The 27,667-nt window shown below is 47.4% G+C and overlaps 1 protein-coding gene and 2 non-coding genes across 3 annotated transcripts; 2 read left to right on the forward strand and 1 right to left on the reverse strand.

Moving 5' to 3' along the window:
* Window positions 1-313: 313 nt before the first annotated feature.
* Window positions 314-27,143, reverse strand: LOC144124639 (uncharacterized). The gene is made up of 4 exons (XM_077657438.1): window positions 26,179-27,143; window positions 25,917-26,094; window positions 6,625-6,796; window positions 314-1,231 (listed from the first exon to the last, which is right to left on the reverse strand). Exons 1-4 carry the CDS (start codon window positions 26,530-26,532, stop codon window positions 772-774), a joined length of 1,164 nt encoding a protein of 387 aa, XP_077513564.1. The 5' UTR covers window positions 26,533-27,143; the 3' UTR covers window positions 314-771.
* TRNAT-AGU (transfer RNA threonine (anticodon AGU)) lies at window positions 8,424-8,497 on the forward strand. Its single transcript has one exon. It is a non-coding gene; the product is annotated as a tRNA-Thr (tRNA).
* On the forward strand, window positions 18,572-18,645 carry TRNAT-AGU (transfer RNA threonine (anticodon AGU)). Its single transcript has one exon. It is a non-coding gene; the product is annotated as a tRNA-Thr (tRNA).
* Window positions 27,144-27,667: the final 524 nt, after the last annotated feature.

The following is a 27,667-nucleotide window of genomic DNA, read 5'->3' on the forward strand; positions in this document are numbered from 1 at the left end:
TAAAAGTTCTCCGTATATAATTCATTTTACTGTGCATTATATTTCTTCACTATTTATTAATGTTTCACCATGAAAACACTTCTGTTAAGATTGCCCTGACGTACAGCTATAATTAGCCTTGTGCTTGATTTTTATAATAAAATTGTTTATAGCTGTTCTCTTTTTTCTATACATTTCCTACTGCACCTAAGCATACATTGCTTGTGGGTGGGTAGGCAGATAAGCAGACATACCGGGCAAGCATGTGTGTTACAAAGAAACATCTTACTGCTTCATATAATGGCATGTTTGCTTGATATAATGGCACACTAGCTCATTTTATAAATAATTTATTTATCACAGCACCCACAGCATCTTAAATGGCATTACAGTGGGAGGGAGGGTATTGCAATGAAAGAGAAAGAAAAAAGAAGTACAAGTGAATTGCCATGGGCACGAAAAAACATGATTAAAAAAACACTGCAACAATGAACCACAAAAACAGACAGCAACAACTGTACCAAAAACACATGCCATACATACATATAAAAGGAGAAGAAACAATAAATGGCAAATAATACATAAACACATAGTTATCACAGTACACATTTCGTTCAAGCAAATAGGGAGTTTAGAATAGGAGGCCACAAATGGTTAAGTGGATAGGGTAACAGCTGAGCGCCAGTGTGCATGTGCAGAACAACCGAGGGCCGCAATTGTTCTCCACTGGCTCACTGCTATTTCCTTATCCATCCAACCGGTTGAGTCCTCCTATTCTAAAGCTCTCTAATCTTAATCCACAATTTGTGAACCTGCAACAAGCAGGTTTGCAGGATATACACCTCTAGCATAGTCTGAGACTATGTGTAGCAATTCCATCCTCAGATGGCTTTGCATTTGCTGTGGCACCCTTGACATTGCTGGGTGCAGCGACAATAAAAAGTGTTTTGCATCGTCCATAGACTGCTGAGCCGCAAAGGCGGTTCTAACAGCATCGAGCCTCGCATCAACAGCCTCCAGTTCAGCTGCCCGCTTATGTGGCCTTTGTGAACTGCTGCGCGGGCGCTTTTTTGTGCTTCTTTGCACATGGGGCACACCAGGGGCAGCAAATATAGCCTCAAGTGGCTCCGGTTCATCGGGTGAAGCTCGTTCTTGCGGGTCTTCCTCTCCCGGACACATTTCATATTGGGAATCATCCCCCGGCTCTTGCTCCTCATCGAAGCTGCTTTCTGGTTGCATGTTGCCATGACTACTGCAAGTAAAGCAGGTTGTCAGAGGCAATAAGTAAATGAAAGCATACGATCAAGCTCAGCAGATCTAGCTGCTCAAATGAAATTATGAAACTGGGTTCTATTTAATGGGAATATTGTAGTCTTGGTCACGCAATACGTTGTAAAGAAACAAAGAAGCAGAGGTAGCAGCTCCCCGGGAAGAAACGACAAGCTGTGGGAAAATGCTACCAAACAGGAACAGACGGCAGCGGAAACGTGGGGGCCCTTGGAGACACCCGAACCGCGGCACTTGAAAGAGAGCGGACACGCCACCGCATCGGGGGCACGCCACCGCATCGGAACTCGTCATGCAATCGCCCTTTCTTCACCTACTGCAGGCTATCCTGATATGGCTTCCCGCCACTTCAAGTATCAGCACCGAAAGCTCAGGCTTTTTCGCGACGCATGACGCTACCGAGTCCTCCTGGCTGCCTGCCGACAACGACTTCTTCGACAACGACCACCCTGACCTGCATCCGCTGCTTGCAGCGGTGGACCAGCCCGTCATCTGGCAACCGGGCACGAACACCGGAACCCGCCACCTACATAAGCCGCTGTATTGCTGGGGCCATTTGGGGCACGCCACCGCATCGGAACTCGTCATGCAATCGCCCTTTCTTCACCTACTGCAGGCTATCCTGATATGGCTTCCCGCCACTTCAAGTATCAGCACCGAAAGCTCAGGCTTTTTCGCGACGCATGACGCTACCGAGTCCTCCTGGCTGCCTGCCGACAACGACTTCTTCGACAACGACCACCCTGACCTGCATCCGCTGCTTGCAGCGGTGGACCAGCCCGTCATCTGGCAACCGGGCGCGAACACCGGAACCCGCCACCTACATAAGCCGCTGTATTGCTGGGGCCATTTGGGGCACGCCACCGCATCGGAACTCGTCATGCAATCGCCCTTTCTTCACCTACTGCAGGTTAGTTATCCACCCTGTGCCGCTTCCTGCCGCTCTAGTGACCCGTTCTTGCTAGCGGTGTCGTGCCCCATTGACGCCATTGACTGTTGCAAAAGGTTGCTGTATATTGCTTGCCCCTTCTGCCTCAACGTCCACCTGACTTGTCTTCTGTTCATGTTATCTGGGGACGTCGAATTGAACCCAGGCCCGACCGAAAGCAAAGCTCCGCCGTCTCTAGAATCAATTTCCGAAGCCATATCACGCATTGAATCCTCTCAGAGCACTGTAATTGCAGAGCTTGCCTTGATCCGTTCTGCTCAAACAAACATTGAAGACTCGGTCCGCCGTCTTTCAGCGCGGGTCGAAACCCTGGAAAAAACAGTCGAATCTAATCCGGAAAATGTTGCTGCATCTGTAAATAACACCGACTTGGCCAGACTTACTTCAAACGTAAAAGCATTAACAAACAAGTGCGACGACGCTGAAAACCGCTTACGCCGCTCGAACTTATTGTTTCTCGGTCTTCAGGATGAGCCCAGCGAAACTTGGGCACAGTCTGAAGCACATATTATTTCTTTCTGCTCCGAACACCTAGACATTACTATTGATAGCCAAGACATCGAACGCGCGCACCGACTGGGCCGTTTCCAAACAGACAAAAACCGCCCAATAATTGTTAAACTGGCACACTTTAAAGATAAATCAAGAATTCTTGTTGCAGGGCATAAACTTAAAGATACCTCATTCTCAGTTCGTGACGACTACTCCGCAAAAGTTCGACAAGCGAGGAAAAATCTTTTTTCTTACGGCCAACAAAACAACGCCTCATTTAAGATCCGCTTCGACAAGTTACTTATCGGCAAAAGGCAGTTCACTTTCAACGCTGAAACGGATTCCATTGTAGAACTTAAACCATAGCGATTAGCCAAGGCGCCATGTGTCCCGTTTTTACAGCAGGTTCAACCATCCAAACGCTTGCGTCCTACCACAACTTATCAGAAAGCTTCTGTCCTGATGACCAACATACGCAGTTACCTGCCAAAAAAAGAAATAGTTGAAACCGTCCTTGAAGATCATAACACTGACATTGCGGTATTTACCGAATCTTGGCTAACACCTGATATCCAAGACGCAGAACTGCTGCAAGACAACCGGTCCTTTCATTTCTACAGGCGAGATAGAATAGGTCGCAGGGGAGGGGGCATTCTTGCTCTTGTCAAATCTAACATTCCATCCGCTCTAGTCGAGATTAATTGCCGCAGCGAAATAATATGCCTTAAAATCTGTCTTCCGTCTCGTACCAACCTAGTAATTGCATGCTATCGAGCACCTGACACAGATCAATCTTTCATTACGGACCTTCACTGTGTGCTTCAAGACCTGCATTCTCGACTTCCCCACGCCAATTTTATACTCTGTGGCGATTTCAACTACCCGGATATCGACTGGGAAGCTTTAACAGCATCGTCTCGCCAATCTAAAGACTTCCTTGAACTCGTCCTTACATTCAACCTCTTCCAAGCAGTTCATGAGCCAACACGGGGCTCAAACATCCTTGACCTCATTCTTGTCTCCAGTCCAGAATTAATCCAATCACTTTCGCTATCTAGTGGACTCAGTGATCACAGTCTCTTGTTTTTCGACCTAACCATTGAAATTTCCGCCCACCAACCATCCGTCAAATACATCCGCGATTATCGTAATGCCGACTTAGCGAGTGTGAACTCCGACCTCGATCAATTCTTCGCTGCTTTCTTCCTATCCATGTCTACGAGATCCGTTAATGAAAACTGGTGCCTTTTTAAGCACAAACTTTTGTCGCTCATTGACGCTTACGTACCACTCATATGCATCCGCGGCGACGCCACTAAGCCTTGGTTTTCGAATGCCTTGCGCAAATTATCGCGGAAGAAAAAACGCCTCTTCCGTAATGCCAAAAATTCTACATCATCTGTCAAATGGAACAAATACTTCGCCAGTCTTCGCGAATACACCCAGTTATTACGGTCGTCTAAAAGAAAATTCTACAATCATGATCTCCTAGACATAATGCGCTCTAACCCAAAGAAATTCTGGAATCTGATAACGCCCAACAAAAACAGCTCATACAACATTTCTTTGAGAAGACAAGATGGCACACACGTTCCGCTTTCAGAACGCTCTGATACTATGAATTCCTACTTCACCTCAGTCTTCACCCACGAACCACCGGACAACAGGACTACTTTACCGCAACTTAATTTTGATTCAATGCCACCTGTTACCATCACATCTGAGGGAATTTCTAAGCTCATGGAAAATCTCAAGCCGTCTACTTCCCCAGGACCCGACAACATACCTGCCAAAATCCTCAAAGGAACCAAAGAATTGTCTAGCCAAATCCTACAGCTCATTTTCGACCAATCCCTAAAGACCGGTCAAATTCCGGATGATTGGAAAACAAGCAAAGTTGTGCCCGTTTTTAAGACCGGTGACCGCTCTGACCCCTCGAATTATCGTCCTATTTCATTAACATGCATCTCGTGTAAACTCTTTGAGCATATACTGTACTCCAATATTGCAGATCACCTCTTTTTTCTTTCCCAAACAGCATGGTTTCAGGGCACGCTTCTCATGTGAAACACAACTCTTCGAATTCACAACTGATCTTCATCTAAGTCTAGATTCTTTATTTCAAACAGACGCCATTTACCTAGATTTCTCTAAAGCATTTGATCGCGTTCCTCACCAACGTCTCATCTGTAAACTCGCATGCCTGTCACTCGACCCTCTAGTCTTTTCCTGGATTCGCTGCTTCTTGACTAATCGCTCGCAGTTCACCGTCATCGCTAATCACGTATCTGCAACTACCGTAGTTATCTCCGGTGTACCCCAGGGTTCCGTCCTTGCTCCGCTGCTCTTCCTAATCTTCATCAACGACCTGCCATCTGGAATCTCGTCATCTGTCCGTCTTTTTGCGGATGATTGCGTCATTTATCGCCGCATATCTGATAACACTGACCAGGAATTATTACAGGACGACCTAAATAAAATACAGAAATGGTGCTCCGACTGGCTCATGCAGCTTAATATTTCGAAATGTAAATGCATGCACATATCACGCAAACGTTCCATTACTAATTTCCAGTACTCCCTGAACTCTGTGGCGCTGTCAGTAACGAATTCTTACAGGTACCTTGGCGTCGAAATAACGAACAAATTAACATGGTCAGATCACATTATCAAACTTTGCGCAAGCACTTCCAGAGCTCTTGGCTTTATCCGAAGATCACTATCAATGTCCCCTGCACCAATCAGACAACAAGCATACGAAACATTCATTCGCGCTAAAATGGAATATGCCTCAGCAATATGGAACTCTCACCAGGTCTACTTAATACAACTGCTCGAAGCTATCCAGAATCGGGCAGCGCGCTTCATAACGTCGCAGTATTCGTCTCGACACAGCGTTACCAACCTAAAATCGTCTCTCGGCCTTGAACCATTAGCATTCCGCAGAAAAGTATCAATTCTTTGTCTTTTCCACAAACTATACTTTAACTTCCCCGCACTACGCCAGACTTTGTTATCCACTCCCTTACGCTCATCTCGCCGATTATTCAACTCCCTCAGCATTCAGCGGTTGCATGGTTCATACAACGCTTTCAACAAATCTTTCCTTCCCATCGCCATAGAGGAATGGAACTATCTTCCTGAAACCGTTGTCATCGAAACTAATCCCACCTGATTTAGGCAGCTAATAACAGACCACTTGATCCAACTATAGCTACTTCCCTCGCGATGCTCTGCGTGCAATTTGAACTGCTTGTGTTATTGTGCCACCCCCCCCCCCACAAGTGTTTTCCCACTTATTTATTTCCGTACTTTTTAATGTGTAATTTATATACTACTGCTTTGCCATGTATATTCTGTTCTATTTGAATCACCTGACGCTAATTTCACGTCAAACTTGTTATTCTTGTTATTCTTGTTATGCTTTTTTTATGCTTACATGCCTTTGTGTGACCGTTTCACATCACTGTCTTCCCCCCCCCTTATGTAATGTCCCAGACGGGATCTTTAAGGGTTCAATAAATGATGATGATGATGAAAAGGCCGCCAACTGCACGGGGCCTTTAATTGACAGCGACATTAGGGAGAGCCGCGCGGTCGGCAACGGACGGCGCTTCTGCTCTGCACGCCCGCGAGCGGTCTCTTTCCCGAACGAACTCCAGATGTCGGCCACGGCGCAGGTGTGGGGACGCGACCATCAAACCATGTGCACATGCGGGGGAGACAGAAAGAGTGCCTCGAGGACATTGAGGGAGAAAAAGTGGACGGAACAGTTTTTGTCCCCGTGTGATTTGTCCGCTATTAATCGAACCCTTAAGTTTAAAGTTCAAAGTTGTAGCATTATCGCTAGATTCAGAAAAAGCTACTGCACATTACATACGTTATTCATTAGGCAGTACATGTATGTGGGTGCTTACCGACGTGGTTCTAGGATGTCTTGCATGAATCTCATTCGTTCCATGTAGGGCCACCGGCTCTTCACTGACCCGCCGCTGGACCCACTCCGCGTGCAGTCTTTTAAATCCTTCAATTTTCGGCGGAACGAATCTTTCAAATTGCGCCACCGCGCTTGAAGTTCGTCTACTGTTACTGCGTAGTAAAGAAAACAAGACACAAAGTTCAGGAGAAGGCATTTTTCCTTCGGTTTAGAAAACCGTAACTAGCCACAATTAAAGCATGCATAACATGCCAGAGCTACAAACATCAGACTGTAATGCGAACACAACGGCTTCATTTAATAGTGCACGGCTTTTTTACATGCATGCTGGCAGATTAGAAAGCTTTAGCGCAACGCTACAACAGTTGCTGGCCTGCAGCGGTGCTTCACTTTTACGACGCTCGGCCTGCGCCCGAGGACACTGGTTCGATACTGGCCGTGGCGGCCGCGTTTCGATGCAGGCGAAATGCAAGGCGCCTGCCCGTGTACCAACTAGACAGTGATAGCGCCTGCAAAACGAAACGCACGGTGATTTCTAAGCATGCGAGAACAGCAAAAGTACATACCTGATTGATCAATTTCCTTCAAAACATCTAGCACGTCTTGCCACAGGTGGCTGCGGTTCGTCTTCCGATATTCATTCAATGAAACGTTCCACAGAAGTGGTCGCTTCTCCATTTCATCTATCAAAATTTCGTTAAACAACGTGCGCGACATCGTAGCAGAGCAGAAGTCCGCGGCGCGCCTTTCCGAAGCAGGCAGCCAGAGGATAGTCAAAATAACGCGCGGCCAAATTTCGACGGTTTCCCTTCCGTCATTTCCTGTCATGTCGCTGAACTCCTATTGGCTGACTACTGTGGCCGTCGCTGCGACAGCACCGACGCTGCGACAGTGCGACCAACATGTTGAAAGTCTGTCGCAGTGGCCCTGCGACAAGAACGACGCGCATTTCTCTCGCACAGCGGCAGAAATCGCACTGCGCTGCGGCAACAATCGCACCATGTGAAACAGCCTTTAGGATTCTTTTTACAAACCGGTTGTTAACCGGAACAAACCGGTTCGGTAGCGGCGCGGCCTTTCAACGAAGCCTTAGCAGTGCTGTGGCATGTTGCAAGTTGCGCGTCCGCGCCGTAAGTGTCGCCACGGTCGGAACGATTGCAGCGATCCTGGTATCTGGCGGCTCATGTGTTCTAGGTTTCCATAATGGAATTTATTAATTTTGATTTTTAGAACGATTGTCACTGATATTGCAATGCCCAAGATGCCTAAAATCACTTTTGTACATCGATTGTCACTACTGATGTTTCCTTTAATAAACTGTTCTTTGGAGAAAACTATTTACGTTTTTGGTACTCGAGCGAGCGCCCTAAGCAGCTGCTAATCAGCCGCGCTGGCCGCGCCGCTCGCCACCATGCACCGTGCTGCCTCAACAGACACATCGAAATGCAAAAGCGGGTAAGCAGATGTCGTAAGTACTTAGGAAATCAAGCGGGAATGCAGCGCGGGAGCAGCAAGTCACCAGTATTTACGAAGCTTGCATCGAGCTAGCGGCCGCCAGCACCACGAACGCGCGAGCAACCGCCCGCAACCAGCCGGGTAAACAAACGCCGCCATATTGGATTTTTCTGGATTGGCTTGGCTGAGCTTGTTTCAAAAAGTTTTGAGCAATTTGTGTTTTTACCGCCAACTCCCAGGCACCGCCACCGTCGCATTTCAAAATCGTCCCCATTGGCTCTACGGGAATGTCACACCCTTGGCCTTAGCATCGTGCCACTCGCCGGCGCCGTGGCTTAGTTGGTTAAAGCGCCTGTCTAGTAAACAGGAGATCGTGAGTTCGAATCTCACCGGTACCTTCCTCTCGTTTGGTGCTCCTTAGGATTCTTTTTACAAACCGGTTCGGTAGCGGCGCGGCATTTCAACGAAGCCTTAGCATCGTGCCACTCGCCGGCGCCGTGGCTTTGTTGGTTAAAGCGCCTGTCTAGTAAACAGGAGATCGTGAGCTCGAATCTCACCGGTACCTTCCTCTCGTTCGGTGCTCCTTAGGATTCTTTTTACAAACCGGTTGTTAACCGGAACAAACCAGTTCGGTAGCGGCGCGGCCTTTCAACGAAGCGTGAGCATCTTTTCACTCGTCGGCGCCGTGGCTCAGTGCGATTCTGCTTCCGGCAGCCGAGCTGATCGGGTCGCAGTATCATGAGCTCCAGCGGAGCGGCGACAGCGGCCTTCGACAGCCGCGGAAACAGGATTGATGACTGTGAAGATAAAGATTGCCAGATCATTTTGCCGACACTGCCAACAGGACGTGTTGTTTTCAACACAGTTCTTCTTCACGGAGACGTGCGAGCGAGGTCGTTTCGGGTCGAGGATTTCGGCGACGCCCTGGCCGAGACCGGTACGCTCCCCGACGTGGTCGCGTTGGGGGCATACCAAATCAACCATGTGTGGGCGGTCACATTGCAGAGCACGGAGGCAGGAAAGAAGCTGCTCGCCTTCAATGAGCTGCAAGTTAAGAGACGCCGCTGCCTCATCATCGACCCGGAAGACCAGCAGGTAAATCTGCGGCTACAATGGATGCTTCATGGTGTGGCCGACGACGACACCCGGACGGCATTATCGGCATTTGGCAGAGTGACCGACGTTACGCGAGAGCGGTGGCGGATCCAAGGCGTCAATAAGAAGAGCTCAACGACAAGAACAGTCCTACTGAAGTTGAAGCCCGGTCTGAAAGTGGATGACCTGCCGCACCAGGTGCGCGTCGCCGGAGAGTTGGCTCTTGTCGTGGCGCCTGGACGTCCAATGCAGTGCCTGGGCTGCCTACGGGCCACGTGCGGCGTGAATATAAAGTTCCCCGCTGTACGAAATGTCGGCGGTACGGTCACACGGAAACCGACTGTGTCCGCGCTTATGCGGTAGCTACAGGAGCTGTGTCGAAAGACGACTCTGCGGAACTCCTGATGGACGTAGCCGAGGCCAAAGAATCTGCAAAAGGCATAGGGGAGCCCGAAAAGCACGCAGGCGCGACGGACTCCTCGGGACCCTCCAGCAGCGATGTTGGGCGGAACCCTGAAGGGGCAGAATCTTCAACAAATGGGATGGAGGCGTCGAGTGATGAAATAAGCGTGCCCGCGCTCCAAGAAACCGAGCCAGCGACTCCGAACGAGAACCATGACAAGAGCGGCGCCCGTACTACCAGCGGTCCTGTCCCAGCGAAGCGACCACACACCCAGACCGGAATCGATGGAGACAAGGCTGGTTTATGGTTTATAGGGGTTTAACGTCCCAAAGCAACTCAGGCTATGAGAGACGCCGTAGTGAAGGGCTCCGGAAATTTCGACCACCTGGGGATCTTTAACGCGCACTGACATCGCACAGTACACGGGCCTCTAGAATTTCGCCTCCATCGAAATTCGACCGCAGCGGCCGGGATCGAACCCGCGTCTTTCGGACCGGCAGCCGAGCGCCATAACCACTCAGCCACCGCGGCGGCTCGATGGAGACAAGGCGGCAGCCCCCAGTGTCGAGGAGGTGCCGGCAAAAACGACCCAAGTACGGCGGCCATCCATGCGACCACGACCTAATGTGTCGACGGAGAGGAGAGCCCTCGACAAACCGCCCTCGCAGCCAGGCCTGGGACCCGCACCGGATGCCTCCGGTGTCAAAAACTTCGTCTAGCCGCGCTCTAGACGGGAAGGGTAAGCATCATGTTCCCGGCCTCTTTCTTCTGTATGAAATAGGCTCCTGCGTCCCCCATAGAAGTCAGTACACTTAACATCAGGGGACTGGCAAGCAAGAAGAAACAGAGCCAGGTATACCGCATTTTAACTGAGCATGACTATGACGTCCTGGCAGTGCAGGGAACGAAAATTGGCGGGGAAGATGAGACCGGGAACATGGTGCGACGTCCCACGTCTAGGTTTTTTGCAGTAGTGTCCCACGCTATAGGCACGCCTCCGGGCTGTGTCATTTTTGTTAAGAAATTACCGGGACTTGAGGTTCAGGGATATATGGCGTGTCCATCGGCCAGATGTGTTTTCGTTGACTTCCTGTAAAACAAAATATATTGGCGCACCATTTTGTGTGTACGCTCCAAATGCGGTGGATGAAAGGACGGTTTTTTTTTCAAAACCTACAAAAGTACTTAATTTGTGAGAAATCCCTGTTCGTCATTGGTGACTTCAATTGCGTCCTGAGAGGTTGTGATAAAACCAGTGCACGGGCGTTTAGAGACAGAAGCTCTGAAGCACGCTCAGAAGTTACAGCGACGTGCAACCTCGATGATGTGGTGGAATGTTTAGAAGGCGAGCGTTGTGTGAGGTTCACACATTTTCAGCGGTCAAGCCATGCACGGCTAGATCGCATTTATGTGTCGCCGGATGTTATTTCAAAATGCAGTGGCTACAGTGTAGTACCGGTATCATTTTCTGATCATTATTTAGTGGAGTGTGGGATAGGGACAAAGAAAAGAGGAAATCAGTTTTCATGGGAGATGTGGAAATTAAATAATAAGCTCATTATTGACGACATATTTAGCAGGAAAGTAAATGGAGAAATCGGCAAATTAGAGACGGGCGGGGAACTGAAAGTATGGCAGCAGTGGGAACTTTGCAAACGACAAATAAAGATAGCAGCGATCCAAAGGTCAAGCTGTATACGAAAAGAGCAGAAGCGTGAGGACGAAAATTTTAGACCTTTACTGGTTAGACTGGTAAGACCTTTACTGGTTAGAAGCGAAGAGCCTGGAAAATGGGTGGACGACATTAGAAAAATAATAACAAGATTGAACTCTTCGAAGAAGAACGCTTAGCGCTTTCTTAGCGCTTTACCGCGATCAGATGACGAACAGAAAGAAAGGTTGGAGCTGTCGATGACTGCGTCAGAGGTCTAGCATACGATAGAAAATTTGAAACTTGAAAAATCTCCTGGGCCTAATGGATTAAGTGCGGCTTTTTACAAAGCATATAAACACGAAATAGTGCCAGTACTGAAAGCAGTGTGTAATGAAGCCTACAAAGTAAATGAATTGCCTCCGTTTTACGGTAAAACCCGCACAGTGTTAATTCTAAATATGATGAAGCAAAAAAGTTACAACAGGTCACAGCATGTCGTCCTATCGCACTCAAAAACGTAGATTTTAAAGCTTTCATGAAGATTTTAGCCCGTAGACTACAGTAAGTTATTCAAGGTATAGTCGGTCCTCACCAGACGTGTGGAATCAAGGGACGATCCATTTTTACCAATATTCATAGAGCGAGATGTGTGCTTGAATGTTGTGATCATACAAATAGCGGTGTAGCCATACTTCAGCTAGACCTCGAGAAAGCATTTGATTGTGTTTCACACGAAATCCTGTTCTGCATACTCGACCATGTAAATGTAGGGTCCATTATTCGCTAGGGAGTAGCCTTGGCGTATCGGAGCTGCACGACAAGATTAATTGTGAATAAGAGTTTGAGGGCCCCTATCGTCCTGCAGCATTCGGTGCGCGAGGGTTGTCCCCTTAGCCCTCTTCTATTCTGCATTTACATCGAAGCGTTGTGCTTGAATATCATGAAAAATGAAAACAATTCGTGGCTTTCAGCTTCAAGCGGCAGAAGTTAAGCTGCTGGCCTATGTGGATAATGTCGCAATGTTCGCAGTGAATCGGGAAGGTGTAACCGAGGCCGTGGCAGGTGTAAAAGAATTCACCAAAATCACAGGCAGTAAAGTGAATTGGTCATAGTCCCTGGGGCTTTGGCATGGAGAATGGCCAACGATGCCCCATTAATTTTGAAAACATGTCCTGGGTGACGACCCCAGTAAGGTACTTGGGCGTCCCTCTAGACTGTTATCGCGAGAGCGAACCGTACTGGAGAGAACAGACGCAAGCCACGCGTGAAAAGGTGGAAAGAGCAACATCTGTCAATTTTTCAAGGGCCACAGTGTGTAATCTGTGTGTATGTCTAGGCTGTGGTATGTGATGCAAGTGTTGCATTGTGCAAGGATGAACGTACAGAGAGTGAACCGGATCTTTGCCGTTTTTGTATGGGCTGCAGGCTGGGAACGATGCAGCCGGACGAATTTGTTTAGGCGGGTGAAGGACGGTGGCCTGAGTCTGGGGCACTTATTTCTGCGGCAGGTCGTAAGCAGATTTTTTTTTTTTTGTGCATGACGTAAGTGATCCGTTCTTGCGCACTGTGTGCCAATTAAGGATTGGAAATGCACTGCCGGATTTTGTTGTCTCAACCGAAAGTTTATCGGGACGTATTTTTGGTTACTTTAGAGAGGTTGTCGCGAGTGTTCGGTTCCTATCTGTTCGGTTTTCGTATGAGTAGTTTTCTTCTGTTATCAGGAAGAAGTTGTGTAGGGATCAGTGCAATGTAGTTCTTCCACAACCTATGTACAGGGCCGTATACAGTGGAGGCCGGAGACGCGACGTAATTAAGCGTGTGAAGGTGATACAGGTGCCACCAAGTGCAAAAACATTCTTCTTTAAGTTACATACCGGAACACTACCAGTAAAAAAATTTTTGAGGGGAAGCATTTATTTCTACCTTGGCGATCACATTGTTTAATCTGTAAACAACCGGAGACAATAGACCACGTTTTTTTTTTTGCATTGTTGGGAGGGGGTATACCTCTGGGACATCTTGCAAATCACTTTAAAAAAGGGATTTCTGCTAGACTCTCATGGAATAAGGTAATTGCCTGTAGAGAGTGAGGATGGGACACCATTCGACCTTATTATGCTAATGGGACTCCACTGTATTTGGCGCTCCAGAATGGCAGGATATCATTGCGATCCTGATGCACGGCCAGCACGGATCTATTTTCAGGACTGTATGCATAAGTATACTGAAGTTCAGAAGCTCGCTCCTGAGGCTCTCGAGTGGCTCGAAAGAGTAAAGCATTTGGTGGCGCTTAGAGAGTTTTGAGTTTTAATATGACGAAGCCACAACCCACCAGGCGGATAGTGTTAAGTATTGTTCATTGTGCCGTGTAAGTGTATTTGTGTATTGTGGTTCTTGCCGAAGTCAGGCCATAAAGAAAAAAAGTGTAGTAAACACGAGATCGTGAGTGCGAATCTCACCGGGGCTTTTCCTCTAATTCGGTACTCCTTAGGATTCTTTTTGCAAACCGGTTCGGTAGCGGCGCGGCCTTTCAACGAAGCCTGAGCGTCCTGCCACTCGTCGGAGCCGTGGCTCAGCTGGTAAAGCGCCTCTCTAGTAAACTGGAGATCGTGAGTTCGAATCTCACCGGTACCTTCCTCTCCTTTGGTGCTCCTTAAGATTTTTTTTTACAAACCGGTTCGGTAGCGGCGCGGTCTTTCTCGAAGCCTGAGCATCCCGCCACTCGTCGGCGCCGTGGCTCAGTTGGCTAAAGCGAATGTCTAGTAAACAGGAGATCGTGAGTTCGAATCTTACCGGTGCCTTCCTCTCCTTCGGTGCTCCATAAGATTCTTTTTACAAACCGGTTCGGTAGCGGCGCGGCCTTTCAACGAAGCCTGAGCATCGTGCCACTCGTCGGCGCCGTGGCTTTGTTGGTTAAAGCGCCTGTCTAGTACACAGGAGATCGTGAGTTCGAATCTTACCGGTACCTTCCTCTCCTTTGGTGCTCATTTGTCCAGATTAACAACGCTATTGGTTACATCACAAAACCCGCGAAATACCGACATCGCATGTTCTATGCTGCTGCGACCCCGACAAAAAATTGCCACATCATCGGCATAAGCCAAGACATTAATTTCACATGCTTCTAGTTAAAAACCACGAATGGAGCTGCTGTTTATTACATTCCGACAAAGTGGCTCTAGGTACAGAGCGTAAAGAAGCAGTGACCATGGGCCGCCTTGCCGCACGGATGCTCTCACGGCAATTCTGTCTGTGAGCTCTCGGTTAACAACTAGATACGTGGTGCAGTTAATACTAGCCATTTTAACCCCTTTTAAATTTACTTCCCTAACACAGACGTGTTCGAGGATTTTAAAAAGAATGTCATGACATACACGGTTAAAGGCCTTTTCTAAATTAATCTGCAACATTGCGACTCGCCTAATGTCAGCATCAAAACATTCCAGTATCCTTCGAGGGACATGAACATTCGTGAAGATCGTCCGCCATTGAATTCCAAACGTCTGGTGGGGGGCAACCAAGATGTCCATAGCAGACTGTAAATGTTTGGCTAATACTTTCATAAAAATTTTATAATGAACATTACTAAGCGTTACCGGCCGATAACCAGTAACTTGCTTAAGCTTAGCAGGATTGTCACTTTCTGGTATAAGTACTGTATGCGCACGAGAAAACGAAGGGGGTAAAAAACCCATTCTAATTGATTCTTCATAAACGCGGTGTAAAATGGGAGCAATTTCGCGTTTGAGCGCGTTATAAAATTCCGCTGTTATCCCATCAGGACCTGGCGATTTTCCCGAGTGAAGGTCATCAATAGCGCATTCCAATTCCTCTGTTGATAAGTCGGCAGACAGGATGTCAGTGCCTTCACTGGTCAGTTGGGGCAATATATTTTAAAATTCAGCCTGAAAGGCCTGTACATCCGCCGATTTGGAAGCGAACAAATCACGGTAATACTGACTGAAAGCCTCCCTTATAACCTTCGGATCGACCGTCAGAGTACCTTTGTTTTCAATTTCTACGGTATCTTTCCTTCTAGAGGAATGTTTTTCTGGCGTCAAATTCCGCCTACTGGGCATATCATCTGCCAGCAAGCGATCCGTTCGTGCCTGGATTGCAGCTGCCTGAAACATGGTCACATCGACAGCCTCAAGTTTGGCTTTAACTTCGCTGATAAGATCAGTGTATAGTCGCGGAGCTCTATTTTCCTCTAAAATTAATTCTTTCGACCTCTGTTTTAGGTTCTTTTGTCCAGCTTTTTCAGCATGTTTCATTTCTACAGACCTTCCGATAGCCCTCATTTTGACATCAACTTTAAATTCCTCCCACTTTTCTGTCCAACATTTCACATAACTCAACAAAACTTTATCTAACACGTTTTTTGTTTCTAAAAGAAACATATCGTCCTTTGTTAATTTTGCGTTGAGCTTCCACAAGTCCCAACTGAATTTCGCTTGAGGTGTCAGGTTCTTTCACATGGTGAATATGGCACAACAGTGATCGCTAAATGTAACCGGTTCGAAGATGTAGTTATCGCAAATCACCGCTAGCTCAAGGTAAGCGTAACCTTTACTTAGCATAGCATGACTGCGCTCTTGGAAATGCGTATAATGACATCTCATTCCGCCCTTTGCAAACTGGTCTTAAAGAGAATACTTTTCAATGTTTTCTTTCACGAAAACAGCACTTTCGCTTTCGGTAGCCGCTGAGCCTGATCGGTAATTTGCACTGAGAACACAATTGAAATCCACCAAAAGAATGACAAGTCTATTGCATTAGATGTACGCACACAGTTCCTGGAACAACAATAGACGTTCACGCTGTTTTGTATAAGCCTACACACAGATAACTCTCAAACTCCTCCTCGTACAACAAATCACAGAGCACAAACCTGCCCCTCGTGCAACACACGACTGCCTGTTCCTCGATACCAAGAGAGTTCTTAATTAACAGAACACAACCTGCTAATGTTCCCACTGCATGGCTAGCACGAACGTTATAACGCGACTTCAACTGCGCAACCATAGCGTCTGTCGCGCTCTCACTCTCTATCTTTGTTTCTTGTACTGCAAGAATGTCAAGGCCTTTCTCATACAACAGACGCCTTAGCTGGCATTGTTTACGCCTACCTGCTCGTCCACGCACATTTAACGTGCCGCATTTTAAACTTGACGGAAGACAAGCTATGCTGAGAGTCCTGAGCACAAACAAGATACAGGTGGATTACCAGGCGTGCGCCTTACCCCGTAAGAAGGGGCGATTAATCCGCGCGCCTTGCGCTGCGTACAGGAGACGCGGACGAAGACCGAGACTCACGCACGTACTTCCCCTTGGCCCCGGTGGCTCTGAGCCACTGGCGCTCGAAACGGTGTAACCTGACCTCGGTGGAAGGTTGTGAAGGATGTGGCAACATCGTCTTGGCACGCTTAACGAGGCCGAAGGTGTCATCTTGTGATGCCCTGTCACCCTGAACTGGCTTCGCTCCGGCGTTCATCGCAGACGCCTGATCGCTCATCAGCGGCGTTTCCGTCGCGTTGCTCACGTCACCTTGCTCTTTCGGCGTCTCGCTCGATGTTCTCATGTTTCCGTCACAGAAGCTACCTTGTTCACCGGGCGCGCCTTTCTTACAACGGTCAGCAGGGGCCGTCGTTCCAGCTTCCTCGATGTCCATTATGTCCTCTTTATCGTCACAGTCTTCTGAGACCACCACTGTCCCGTTGGCATACATATGTATGCAGTCCTCACGGACATGACGAAAGGCGCGGCACTTAGTGCAGCGAGGCGTCTGGCAGTCGCCGTGGATATGACCGCGTCTGCGACACCGGAGACACAGGTGCCCTACCGGGCACAACCGTAAAACTGGAGCCCACATGGAACTTGAAAAGATGCGGTAACTCCTCCGCCGTCCCCCACCCCCCCCCCCCCCCCCTTTAAGCACCATTCTAGCGACACGTGTTGTTGACTCCGTTGATTCAAATCCTGAAACATTCCATTCCTCATGCCAAAAGAGCCTTCTGGATATGTGAAATGGCACCCAGTGAATCTTGATCTTGATCTCCTTTCGACAAGGGTCGATAATAGCACAGTAGCCGCCTTTCACACTCAGGCCTCCGGCTGCAAGAACAACATCCTTCGCCTCCTGAGTACGGAACCTCCCAAGCCAGAGGTGGCTCATCTGGCAAGCACTAATGCCGCTGATTTCCTCAAGGACGCCGGCGTCTTCTGATGGTTGACGAAAGTCCTCTATTTGATACGGACGCTTGGAGGTATCACCGTGCAAGAAAACACACAAACGTATACCTTCGTTAGACGGCAGCGTCGGCAGCAGAAATCGATAACCAGCAGGTGGTCTAGAAACCGATTCATCCCGACCAACGTGATAATTTCTGCATTTGAGAAAGGGCGGTCTTTATTTGCCAAACTTGTACCTGAGGCAGGTGGTGTCAAGATTTATGTTTCTGCGAGATCAACGCGACCCTCTCCTGCGGACTTTTACTCAAGTGGGGCTTTCTTCAGCTGTGGCAAACTATGTTATTTCCACTGTAGACGGGATGCGATACAGTGCGAGTAGAATCTTTGCTTTCCGGTTTCTAAATGCTCGGTTCAGTTTGAAATATTTTTCAAATGTCACGCGTAAGCAATTGCTATAAGATTTGCTTGACTGTGTCTTCCCTGAGCCAATATATCGATCTCTGTATAGTGGAGGCCAAGGAGGAAATATATTAAAGAGTAAAGAAAATGGTCATGCCAGCGGGTATGAAGACGTTTTTCTTCAAGTTGCACACTAGTACAATGCCGGTTAAAAGAAGGATGGAGGAGAAGCGACTGTTTTTATAATAGGATGCTGACTGATTGTTATGTCACAAACCAGAGTCAACAGAATACGTCTTTATTGATTGCTGGAATGCCCAGCTTTTTTGGGACGTGCTTCAGCGCACAATAAAAAAAGACACCCTTAACGCCATATGGGATACGATTCCTGGACGTTGAGCCGGATATTTAGAAATACGATGAAATTTTCCTCCTTGGCCTCCACGGCATTTGGCGAAGCAGGATCGCTGTACGACACTGCGATGAAAATGCGCGGTCTGTCCGAGATTACTTTAAAGAAAACATATTTAAGCTGCGTGAAGTGTACAAGGACGCATGTTTTGGAGATGAAGTTATCGAGCTGATGGGAGGGTTGTGTTCTTTAAAACAGTTTTGATTATATCACGTGAGCGAAACTCATGTCCGCTCTTGATGTTTGAGGATGCAGCGCATAACTTGTTTTTAATCTGTTGTAAACTGTCGAAAGAGGCAATAAAGGAAAAAAAAAGAGGCGCCGTGGCTTCGTTAGTTAAAGCGCCTGCCTAGTAAACAGGAGGTCGTGAGTTCGAATCTCACCGGTGTCTTCCTCTCCTTTGTTGCTCCTTAAGGTTCTTTTTACAAACCCGTTCGGTAGCGGCGCGGCCTTTCAACGAAGCCTTAGCATCGTGCCACTTGTCGGCACCGTGGCTTAGAGGGATTACACTTTCGGCCACCGAGCGTGACGGACGTGTGATGACTGGCTCCGTAGGAGCGGCTACGGCGGCCATGGCTGGCCGCGGAAACAGCGATTTGGCAACGAACAACGATTACCAGGTCGTACATCCTGGTCTGCCAACAGGGCGTTTTGTTGTGAATGCTGTTTTTCTGCATGGGGGCATCAGTGTGCGCTCTTAAAGCGTAGAAGATCAGTGTGCGCTCTTAAAGCGTAGAAGATTTTCGAGATGTGCTCGCTCCGCTGTCGCTCCTGCCGGAAGTTATCGCCCTAGGTGCTTATCGCATGAGCCATGTTTGGGCGGTAACCTTTAAGGACGCTGAGGCTGTGTAGAAGATTGTCAGTGCCGGCGAGCTGAAAGTGAAAAGTGTCCGGTGTCTTGTGATCGATTCCGCCAGCCGTGATGTCCGAATGAAGCTGGTGACTGCTTCACAGCGTACCGGACGAAGACGTGCGGGTTGTCTTCGCGCCGTTTGGGAAGGTGAACAACATCTCAAGATAGCGATGGCGCGTAAAAGACGTGTCTGACAAGGGTTCAACTACGAGGCCGGTGGCCCTTAAGTTAAACGCCGGTGTGAAGCTGGATGACCTGCCTCACCAGGTGAGCGTAGCCTGAGAGGCGGCGCTTGTGGTCGCGTCAGGCAGGCTTCCCCTTTTCGTGCACTGCCGCGGCACTGGAAATATTCGGCGAAATTGTTGGATTCCACGGTGCGGTGCTTGCCGTCGCTTCGGGCATGAGGAGGACCAGTGCGCTCGGACACACGCCAGCGTCGCAGGGCCCGTGAACAGGGAGGACACGTCTTCACTTCTCGTGGATGAGGCAGATGCAGAGGATGCATCGAAAGAAGCGAGTGTTCCAGTAGCAGAGGCGACTACGTCTACTCTTCCTCGTGCCGAATAATTCGAGGCACCTCTGTTATGGAACCACGCCTGGACAGCCGGCGAGACCTACAGCGCAAGCTGACGTTGCTCCAAAAGATATGGCTGCAGCGCCAGAGGATTCAACAGTGAGAGTCACCCATCCTCGTGCTGAGCCTATGGACGTTCCACCGACAGCAACCAGCCATATATGGTGGCCTGGTGATTTGTGGCGGAAGGATGCTTACGTTTTTCTTTTCAGCACTATTTCCATGCAATGAAAAAAAAATTCCTACGTGGCCTAGGGGGAGCATGTACCGCTCTGAATGGAAGAATGCTGGAGGGTCCGATTCCCCTCAGCCTCCCGTCTGATTTGAGAAGCCCGAGTTGGCAGCTTCTCCAAAATCGGCCATGTCACGTGACGTCGCACAATCCTCCGACCAATCAGTGCCCGGCCATATCAGCTGCCAGCTATCACATGCCATAGCCATGGACGTGATATTTCGCTCACAGCGCAAACAACGCCGACACCGGATTTTCTGGAGAACGGGGCCTCAAACGCTGTCGCATTAAAAAACAAAATGGACAGTGAAGAGAGAGAGAGAGAAAGAACGAACGGAGGTGGTGCTTGGAGTGCAATATCCAATTGTCTTTGAGGAATGAATGCAGGAGGTGTCGAGTGTAGGGTCAAAATGAATAAAAATAAAAGATTATAAAAAGGGGGAGGGGGCAGGATGAAAGACATGTTTAAAACAGAGATGTGTAGTACTTGAAAGGCTGTTAAAGCGTGTCTTTCTCTTGTGGCGTTAGTTTTGCTCTGAACAGATGCAAGCCCTTTTTAAGGATAGCTTCACTGCCGGAATGTACCGGACAAATTCTACTTTTCCTCTTTTCCTTTGGAGGTATAATAATCCTGCGGGTTGTAAGGTTTTAAATTTTTGTATTAGTTATGCATCTCTATGCTTTCAGTTCTTTGCAGAATTCAAACCTGATTGGAGAATGAATGCTTTTAGCATATCGAAGTAATGACCACGTTGATAATAATGTTCTTTTTTCCTCAGTCAGCACGTTGGCTATTCACAGTCATGCGCTCAGTCAAGCATGTAGATGACATTAGCCGATGCGCAGTTAAAAGTAGTCCTCATTTTGAAGATGACGTAGCTTGCCGCGTCACTTTGTAAATGCTTGAATGTTTTACATCTAAGCCGAGAGCATGGGCTTATACTGGCGGGGGCTTAATACTAAGCCTATCATGGACTAGAGAAACGGGCAGATTTGGGTTGGGTTGGTATGTCACCCTTGGTGTATCGGAAACTATTTTTGAGGTGGTCGTTGTCAGTTCAAATAAACCAGTATTTCTGCACAATATTCTCAACGTTAGGAAGGGGGCCACTCAGTGAGAACTTTTGGGCGCCTATTAAGTACAGCGCCTCGCTTTAGACTGATTGCTCATTGAAAATCATTATATAAGCAATCTTTGTAAATGCTTGAATGTTTTACATCTAAGCCGAGAGCATGGGCTTATACTGGCGGGGGCTTAATACTAAGCCTATCATGGACTAGAGAAACAGGCAGATTTGGGTTGGGTTGGTATGTCACCCTTTGTGTATCGGAAACTATTTTTGAGGTGGTCGTTGTCAGTTCAAATAAACCAGTATTTCTGCACAATATTCTCAACGTTAGGAAGGGGGCCACTCAGTGAGAACTATTGGGCGCCTATTAAGTACAGCGCCTCGTTTTAGACTGATTGCTCATTGAAAATCAATATATAAGCAATCTCGGGGGATGGTTTTTGTCAATTGGGACGTTTATTAATGAGTAAATTTGTTCCAAAGAGGCGCTGTTGTAGGTACACACTCTTCAGAGATGCGTTTTCCGTACTACAAGCATGCCTTGCTTTCAGTGTCTAGGAAGACGGCTAATTAAATTTGTTTATTGCTGTCATTCTAGGCTTCCTGCAGGGCGCGATTTGAAGATGGCCTCTTTCACAAAGAACAGAGGTGTCAAAAAAATCACTTGCGTTCTACAGTAGTGGAAGGTAAATTTAATGCTAAAGTAGATTGAATCATGGTAGAGAGGGACGCTTTTAGGGTCTCAGCTTCGTGTTGCCCTACCACGAAAGTGTCGCCTATGTAACGCAGGGATTTGAGCAGGTTTTGTAAGAATGAAAACATCTAAGATGATGTACAGGCTGCACCATCAGCTATATTATATATCCCACAGCAGTTTTAATACATGTATTTACTTGCCTTCATTTTGCAGCCTTCTCATAATTCTATGTGCACTAGTTGTCATAGTTATGTAAACAGGCCTCCTCGCTATCTCCCCACTTAACTAGAAATTGCAAAAGACACGTATCTATTCATTTATAGAAGAATTGTGTGCCGGCATCATGCATTACAAGATAACCATATTTTAGCACACTGGTGTCAAATACGAATTTATATACATGAGAAAATTATAGAGATCGCAATAATTTTAAATATGTAAGATCGGTTGCAAGTATGGTGGTTCAGCATTTCACTGAACAGTGAGAGTTAAGCAATGATGATTTTTGTCATGTTTCTCAGTCCATTAGTAAAGCCAAAATAGATCTAGCGCACTGTGGCGACAAATAAAAGACCAAACCATTGCATCACAAGGGTGAATTGCATGGCTTTCTCTTTTTTCGGCATTGAATCGGGTCCAAAAGCTTTATTTTAGCAGTCATGCCTAAGCTCATGTTGCAATGAAAATTGCACAAGCCGAAATGCAGCAGTGCGAACAAGCATGGGGAGTTGTGCTCAGATTCAATGTTTACACATGCAAAAACAATATGGCATGCTGTTTGTGCGACTCCAAAGCATTCTAAATGTGCCCGTGCGAAGCCGACCAAACTACTTGCTTAGTATTGTGCAAATGGCTATATAGGCCACTTAAGCATGATGTGAGAGCTGGTGAACTGGCTCACAGGTAGAGTAAAAGCCAGAATCAGCTCGGTGGGTTGACATGGTGGCGACTATCGGCTACAGACAGGATAGAATACTCCGTATAAATAGAGAAATAGGATACACTGGACCATATCTAGTGGTTATCACAAGCAGAATTTCAAGAAATATATTTAGAGGATGACAGCTGTGATGTAGCATAAAGCATGAAATAAACATAAAGCATTTAATTATGTGTGGGGATTACATGCATATGTTCTGTGGTATAGGTTTACAGTGAAATGTTTCTCTTTCCGCTCACACTTTCTTGTTGACAGTAGTATACGATGTCAAAATCACTGGCCGTGAACCGCCACCGAAAGGCTCGACAACTCACCCGTTAGCGATCATTGTTCATGCCTCAAAATGAATTAAACCAGTCGCTTACAGTGTAACTTTTATTTTATTTATTTATTTATCACTGTACCCACAGCGCATGTAAGGCATTACAGTGAGGGGAAGGAAAACGCAAGGCAATTGAGAGCTTAAATGCAGGAATTACATCAACAATCAGAAATATGCAACAATGGAATCAATTCAGCATAGAAACAAAAGAGTCATTTGATACGACAGTTGCAACAGCACTATCAAGTCGATTCCATTACATGATACTTCAGGGAAAAAATGACATTCTGACATTCCGAAGAGGTCTGCTCTGCAAAATATTTCTTTCACCTTGTTCCTGTGATCTGCACGCGACAAAATGTAGTTGGGGCTCAGCATGTGCCGATCGGGTTTTATACCTGTTTTGGAATGAAAGATATTGTGAAAGAATTTCAGACGAATGATTTTTCATCGTTTTTCAAGCGTGTCCCCGCCAAGACTGTCTTTCGCAGTTGTTACACTGAAGTTTTTTCAGTATTTGTTGAAGACAAAGCAAACTGCCATGTTCTGTACTCTGTATATTATTACCTAACGGATATCTCTGAAACACTTAAGTTATGCCACTGTGGTAGCTCAGTGGTTATGGCGCTCGGCTGCTGATCCGAAAGACGTGGGTGTAAATCGCGGCTCAGGCGGTCGCATTCCGATGGAGGCGAAATTCTAGAAGCCCGTGCACTGTGCGATATCAGTGCACATCAAAGAACCCTTGGTAGTCGAAATTTCCGGAGTCCTTCACTACGGTGTACCTCATAGCCCGAGTTGATTTGGGACATTAAACCCTCATAAACTATAAACAAACTTTAAAAAAGTCCTGCATTGACGCTGCAGGGCTTCCATAAATGTCGCAACGTCAGCATTTCAGAGCTAAACGCCGTGCTATAGCGCATAACACGTTTTCAAAAATCGAAATAAACCTTGTTAATGTGGCTTTTCAATCTGCAGAATAATGGTCCAGTCGCAATCACACAAATGTGAGCAGATAAGTGTTGCAAAAATCCTATACATGATAATTGTGGCAGGTGCAATTAAATATTCATATTTCAGCAAAGAAATTTTGGCATGCGTTAAACGCTAGGGGGGCTAAGGAAATCTGGGAAGCATTCAATCGCATACGCGTCACCTTGCAACGTGAGCACCGATCTGGCGACTCTGCCTGCGAGGTTTTTCAGCCTTTTTAGCCGTGGCAATGACCGCTTTATCTGTCTGCACGATGAAGACCGCTTCGTCTAGGCACGTGCTTGACAATGCGAACTTGGTATTCAAGAATCCCTTTTCGGTAAACAATTATATCCGCTCCGCCGATGTGAGCATGCTGCTAGAGAACGCGACAGGGCGTAGCTTGCCCTCATTTTGCTGGTACAAAACAGCTCAATCAACGGAGTCACTAGCGTCTGTCTGCAAGGCCGAGTGCTTGTTTAGATCGGGAGGGCGCAAACCAGCGGCATTCGCTGCCATGCGAGCCAAGGCAAAACACAACCGCTGAACCAGGTAAATGAACGCAGCAGATGCACATGTGCGTTGATCACATATGCTTCTAAAGGTTCGAGAATATCTCAAACAAAATGGCGCAGCTTAACTAGGAAGCGCTGCCTAACAACTGTTCGACACCAATAACGCTGAGTTGTCGAGCATCTCGGCGACCGTAGACTTATGGAAGTAACAACAAAAATGGGATCAGATGTCGAATCAACGAGTGCATAGTTAATCATTAAAACGGTTCTAAAGCGTCTATTCCGTCTCTCATGGCTAACGGAGCTCTTCAACATCCCTGCAATTTATCGATAGTCATGGCAACCAAGATAATTCACTTAACACTGCCCCCGCAGCGGGGCGCCTGCAGCTTGCAGGCGTCGCGACGGTGAGTGGCGACACCGCGGGTTCCCGAGCATCCGCAGGGACATCCCCGCAAGGGGATGATGGTGAACTGTGCATCACCACGGACCCGAGCACCCGCGCCTCGCCGTGCGTGGCATCGCCGTGTCCGGGGAAAAGGGGATCCTGGTGGTTGAGCCGATGCCGAGTGTTTGGACCGTTAAGGCCCCTTGGCGGAGGCAACACACCACTTTGGCCCCAGCTTCCTGCAGACGGCACCTCCGGCCTGACCCGACCGGGGGGAATCGGCAGTCGCCTTTTCCTATCCTCCTCTCCATCTTTCACTTTCCTATCTCTGTCTCACAACTCTCCCATATCCTACTCTCTTCTTGGTTTTTCCTTTTTTCCTGGCGGCGAGGGTTAACCTTGTGTGACCAACTACCTTGAGTTGCCTCATATTTGGTTATAGTTGAGGTGTACAGTTGGCGTGGGCAGGACTTGCTATCAAGCTCCTGTCCGTCCCCTTGTTGGACTCCGTGGTGGGTAGCTGGCACCATGACTGAAAAACAAAATTTTTTTATGGCTCCCCAACTTTCAAAACCTGATCGCTCTCTCAAAAGAGGGCGGAACGAGGCAGACAACTTCTTTTAAAAAAGAAAAGTAACTTTCCCCAAATATCATGTGATCCACATTGGACAAGATAAACAGGCAAGAATAATATCCCCCTTCCTTGTGTCAAAGTTCTTGACTGAAACCTTAGGCATTGGCTATAAGCTGTCAAAAATGGCCAGCGGCGACTTATTGCTCGAACTGTGTGACAATGTCGAACAATCTATGCTCTCCAACCTAACGTCCATAGGGGAAATCCCGGTCTCCGTGACTCCTCATCGCTCACTTAACACTGTCCGAGGCGTAATATCGAAAAATGATTTTCTTCACATAACTGAAAAAGAAATGCTCGAAGGGCTCATCAACCAAGACGTCATAGATGTCCACCGAATCAAAATCCGGAAGGACAACAAGGCAATAGACACAAAACACATGATCCTGACGTTCAACACCAGCACCCTGCCCGACACAATCGACGTGGGATATTTGAAAATCAATGTAAGACCATACATACCAAACCCTCGCAGATGTTTCAACTGCCAAAGGTTCGGCCACGGCTCACAGAGCTGCCGCGGTCGCAAAACGTGCGCAAAATGTGCCTCGAACGATAACCAGTCTGATGTATGTGACGCAGGCCTGTGCTGTGCAAACTGTGAAGGAGAACATGCTGCATACTCCAGGGCGTGTCCGTCCTGGAAGAAAGAAAAAGAGATAATCACCATAAAGACAAAAGAAAACATTTCTTTTAAAGAAGCGAGAAGGCGTTTTGCGCTTACAAACACATTCTCCTTCACAGCAAAACAAAACTTCGCTGATGTGGTGCGCAGGGGCGTAGCACCACACAGCACTCCGGCACCTGCCAAGGCCGCTCCCACCGAGCCGATGGCAGGGCCATCCATGCCCCAGGCAGGGTCAGAGAAAGCTGTCCTGTCTTTGCCAAAGCAGAGAGCACCGGTCCACGGGTCGGCATCCCGCAGGACCTCCCCCCGTCGGGAGAAACCTGAAACTAACACAACCGCGACTGCGCGGTCCTCCAGCACCTCTGTTGAGGTGATGGGTACAACACCCACTCCGCCTCCATTACAGCGGCGGAACAGCTCTCTTGAGCGAAAAAAAGGCAGGCCCCTCATAACGGGCCTACCACATAAGTAAATCCCCTTTCATTTTCTCTCAAAAACACAAGCATGGCTTTTTTAATTCAATGGTATTGCAGAGGACTTATGCGGAATTATAGTGACATAACACATATATTAGGGTCAATGTTACCCATAGTTTTATGTCTTCAGGAGACCAATCTTGGTCCACAACATGTGCATATCCTGAAACATTATCAAAATTTTAGACGCGATCGCGAGCAGGCAAATCGACTCTCAGGAGGCGTCGCAATTGTCGTCCAAAGCGGCGTCCCTGCTCGAGAAATCAAGTTCAATACAAAACTTGAGGCAGTTGCAGTCAGCATCGTCAGCTATAAAACACTAACAATCTGTTCCGTATACATTCCTCCACATTTTACATTAACAGTCCATGATCTAAAAGAATTGACAGATGAACTTCCAGAGCCATATCTGGTAGTTGGGGATTTTAACCCTCACTCCCCTTTTTGGGGAAGCGAGCGCTGCGACTCTAGGGGGCAAACAATCGAAGATTTTATCCTCTCAAATAACATCTGTCTTTTAAATACAGGAAAAGCAACTTATTGTTGCCCAAGCTCGGCAAAAATGAGCTTTCTCGATTTAGCTTTCGCATCACCATCGCTTTTTAACGATTTTAAATGGAATGTTTTAAATGACCCTCTGGGAAGTGATCACCTACCTATTATCATCAGCCTCTCATCGTCTACTGCAGTCATCCCCACAAGACCACGGCGCTGGAAACTTCACCTCGCCGACTGGTCACTTTTTACAGCAAGTGCCACACTAGAAAAAGAATTTTGTGAAGATCTCAGCATAGACGAAATTAATGGAAAGTTTACTACATGCATAATATCGGCCACTACACTAGCCACACCACAAACAACAGGACTCGTACACAAAAAACATAAAGTATGGTGGACACAAGAATGCACATTGGCAAAAAAACAACAAAATAAAGCTTGGGGCTCTCTGCGTCGGTATCCCACAGCGGAGAACTTGATTGCCTTTAAGAGGACCAAGGCCGGAGCGCGATTCGTTCGGAGAAATGTCGAGAAATCCTCGTGGCAGAAATATGTGTCCTCAATAAACAGCTCAATAACCTAAAAAAAATGTGGGAAAAGGTTCGAAGATT

The sequence above is a fragment of the Amblyomma americanum genome, chromosome 3 (assembly GCF_052857255.1).
Source record: "Amblyomma americanum isolate KBUSLIRL-KWMA chromosome 3, ASM5285725v1, whole genome shotgun sequence".
NCBI classification, from domain to species: domain Eukaryota; kingdom Metazoa; phylum Arthropoda; class Arachnida; order Ixodida; family Ixodidae; genus Amblyomma; species Amblyomma americanum.